A 4,016-nucleotide genomic window follows, 5' to 3' on the forward strand; every position below is an offset into this window, starting at 1 on the left:
AGCGGTTCAACCTTGTGGACTGAGATGCGTCCAAGGTTCTCGGGGCCCAGAAGGCTCAGTTCTGCCCTCAGAACCTTGCAGAGCAGCTGGACCGGTGAGTGGAGCTCACATACACGCTCGCACACACACACGGACGCAAGCGCATTTAAGATCACCCTAGAAACGGACGTAAATGGCGGAGTCCAGGAACTCGCACTCACTCCCCAGCTCTGTACTCTCCACTTGGGACAGCGCTGGAAGCTGTTCAAGCCTGTGCCCAGCACAGAGCCGGCCCAGCGGTGGGGTCACCCTCAGGAGGGAAGTGCGGCAGCCTGGGCTCCGCCACAGGGAAGCGGTGGCCCTTCCAGCTGATCAAAGTGACTGATGTCACTTGGCAGCTGCGTGGAAGGTGGTAGGACTTGCATGTCTGGAGAAAGGGGAGGGGGGGCGGGTGGGTGTGGCCACCTTCAGCTTCCACCAGGAGCCCCCCCCACCCCGTGCCGTGCCCCTCCTGGAGGGGGGGAGTCAGCCCCTGGTGACATCTGCCATGACGGGGCCCTGTTGTCCCCGACACAGCACAGTCACACACCTGGTCTCCCAGGGTTGGGACAGTGGGAAGGTGGCTGGGTGGGTGGATGCCCTGGCAGCCACCGGCACCTGTCACTAACACCTGCTCGTTCAGGTGGAGAAGCGGGGGAGCGCCGGGTGAAGAGCAGGGGCCGCAGAGTCGGGGGCCCACGGCCGCTCCTTCTCCATGTCTGAGGCTGCCAAGTGGAGGCATTAGCACCAGCCTCCGGGGGGCCGAGCTTCAAGGTGAGCCTTTTCCTACAGGTCCAGCTGGACACGGCAGTGCCCGAGCCTCCCCGCTCAGTCTCCTAGGAGTTGGGCTAATGGGAGTCAGTCCCCTTGCACTGGAGGGATTCTGGGTCCACCAGCAAAACTGAGCGGTGGGGCGGCGGAGAGTGGGGTTGGACTTCTGGTGAAAAAGCAGCAGGACAGGGGCAGGTTTACAGTCCAGGGTGTGCCTGGTAGTGCGTAACAGATGCACACACACGTCTACGTGGACGGCACGGACGTATGTGTGTGCACAGCCCAGAGGCCCATCAGCGCCACGACACGGTCACCGGCCCCTCCACAGCGTCGTCGTGGTGATAAAATCGCCTCCTGACGTTTACTGGCCACGAGGCCAGGAACTTCAAGGTGATGCCACTGTCATCCCCTTTCACAGACGGGAAACGGCAGCAGAGCCGGTCTGCAGAGTGAGCGGGGAGCGGCCAGCGTGCTGGGCAGACGCGCGTGGGCTCGGAAGACGCCAAGAATGGCCGACAGCAGTGCAGACCCCCCCAGAGTCCTGGCTTCATAAAATGCTCAATGTCTGTGTCTACCTGTCCGTCTGGCTACGCGCAGAAACAACCCAGGAGATGTGACCTGAACGCCGACAATGGCTCCTCCGGGGGGCAAGGTTGGGGCACCTTGGGGCTAGCTTCTCAGGTTTCCATCATGTGTGCTTTTTTTTTCTTAAGTATTTATTTGGCAGCGCCGGTTCTTAGTTGCGGCACGTGGGATCTTAGTTCCCTGACCGGGGATAGAACCCAGGGCCCCTGCCTTGGGAGTGCGGTGTCTTAGCCACTGGACCGCCAGGGAAGTCCCATGTGTGCTTTCTTACAGTGAATATGCACTGTTTTATACATTTTAAAAAAAGTGATAATGAAGACAAACTAAGGAGGTCCATCAACAGAGCAGGGTCCACCGGCCGGGCCACTGCTGGTGACGTCATGCCGGCCCGCAGGCTCCCTGGCGGGACCGCTGACCACCCAGGGGGCACATCTGACACGGGAGCGTTTCCACTGTGGTCCTGGGGTCTGTCATGGGAGCTGCGCCCTTCTAACAATGGACCTACCTCAGCCAATGGCCAGGGACTCACACTTTTAAAAAGAGTCACCTGCTGATTCTATTTGCGATACTTGGCAGTTTTCTGGTTTTCTTTCTGAAAAACAAGAACTTAACTTTTGGATATATTGACTATGAAACTTTTCTCTGAATGTGAGCAGTATCCTTCTGAGACCTGACAGAGAGAACATGGCCATGTCTGCACATCCCAGTGTGCAGAAAAACAGGGCGTTTTATGAGAACTGTTTGGAGGAGGATGAAACCGTTGTGTATTTAGATAACTTTACCTTAACATGCCACTGAGAAGAAATAACCAATGAGTTAGATGAGAACAGTGTGAGGTGCTATCCCGGCCACCCTCCAGTCCCAGGCGGGATAGGGCAGGGTGGAGGCTGCCCCGAGAGCAGCCTCGGCCCGACAGCGAGGCCAGTGCCTCAGACCCTGGTGGACGCCTCACTTGGCTACAGTTCTCAGCCCTGACTTGCGGGGAGCGCCTTTCAGGCGGAGGCAGATGGTCCTGCCCGCAGACTTCTCCCCGGCCGGGCAGGGCGGTGACGCAGCACAGGTGGAGGACAGCTTGGTGCAGAGAGCAAGCGTCCAGGGTTGGCCGAGCCCTGCTCTCAGGCGATGTGCAAACACTGCACGGGGTCACCTGGGCCTCACAGGCGAGGTCCTGGCCGAGCGCTCCGTTCGAGGTCGGGAAGGATGTGAAGGGGCAAGTTCACTGCCCTGCTGACCGTGGACAGGAAGCCGCCCGGCCCGCGCAGGCCCGCGGACGGGCTGTTCTCTGGAGACTATGATTCTCCAGGGAAGAGAAGGCGGGCTTCTGGGCTCAGGACAGAGCCCCAGGGTCACAGAATGGGGTGAGGGGAGCCCCAGGGAGCACTCCATCCGGTGCCCCCAGCCTGGGCTAAGCCGAGGGCGAAGGTTGGGCCAGGTGTGAGGGACGTGAGCCCTGCAGGTGGCTGGGGGTGCTGAGCTGCACCCTCTGGCCCGCGCAGGCCCCGCAGTGGCGCCTCCCGCCCCCTCACGTCTGCCCGGGCCACAGCCCCGACCCGCCTCCCCACGTTACCTGTGGTGAACCGCGGCTTGGTCGGGGGCTCCTGCACAGACATGGGGAAGGTGGCGGACGCGGGGGAGGACTGCGCCCGGGACAGAGGCCGGTGGCTGCCAAAGGACACGGGGATGCCGGCCGCCTCCATCGACGCCTGGTAGCTCCTCAGCTGGTGGACCCGTTGCTGCTCCAGGAGGAGGGCTTGCTGGGGGAGAGGAGACAAGAGCCATTTTTGTTGCTTCCAGGCAGCTCCTGCCCCTGGCTGGAGGGCTACGTGTGTCCCCTTCTTCCAAGTCGCTCATCCACCCAGCCCTTGGCCCTCGGGTGGCACCGGGTGGACAGCCTGCACTGGCCCCGACCAGACCGGACATCCCCGTGGAAAGACAGGCCATCAGCGGAGACGCCCGGCGAGCCCGGTCAGGGCTGACAGGGAGGGCCGGCCCAGCCTGGGGGCCGCGGGGGGTCCCTGAGGAGGTGGCACCCAGGGAGGCAGGGGCGGCCAGGCAGAGGGTGCTCGGGGCGGGGCTCGGAGGTGTGAAGAAAGGCACTGGCGCAGGAAGGAAGCCACGCCGACGGGGCTCAACAGCACTCCCGGCCGGTCTGGTTTCGACCAGGGCCACTTGGTCTGCACGCCAGAAACTTGGGTGAAAAGCACATCACGGCCGGAAATGCGACTTCCTCTCCATCCCTGACCTCTTCCCTCTCCTGGTCTCACACGTCCTCATGCCAGGACGGAAAGGACGGCTGAGGCAGAGACGGCCAGGGCCCAGCGGTCTGGGCGTCAGGGCCGGGGGGGTGTGGGTGCACCTCTCTGAGGCCTGGACCCAGACGGCAATACCCCGGACCCCACTTTAGCCAAAAATAACCAGAGTAAAAGTGGGTGAGTTAAACACACACTTTAAAAACTTCTTTTTCACAGAAGTTATCTTCCATGTGAAGAACGGACTTCTGTGAGAAAATGCCAAAAGGCCCTAAAGCGGGAAGTTTGCAAACCAAAGGGCCTCCGCCGGATGAGGCTCTAGGGCTCGGAAGCAGGGAGGCCACAGCCCCTCGGCTGAAGCCGGACAGGCCCCCCCCCCCCTCCCCCCCTCCC

At 61.8% G+C, this 4,016-nt stretch overlaps 1 protein-coding gene across 1 annotated transcript in view; it reads right to left on the reverse strand.

Annotated features, from left to right (window-relative positions):
- The window catches only part of HDAC4 (histone deacetylase 4), a 221,648-nt gene that overhangs the window by 47,541 nt on the left and 170,091 nt on the right, over positions 1–4,016 (reverse strand). Inside the window, 1 exon segment of the mRNA XM_007469941.1 lies at positions 2,942–3,128. Coding sequence (XP_007470003.1) covers positions 2,942–3,128 — 187 coding nt within the window.

This window comes from Lipotes vexillifer, unplaced genomic scaffold (genome assembly GCF_000442215.2).
Source record: "Lipotes vexillifer unplaced genomic scaffold, Lipotes_vexillifer_v1.1 scaffold988, whole genome shotgun sequence".
Lineage (NCBI taxonomy): Eukaryota > Metazoa > Chordata > Mammalia > Artiodactyla > Lipotidae > Lipotes > Lipotes vexillifer.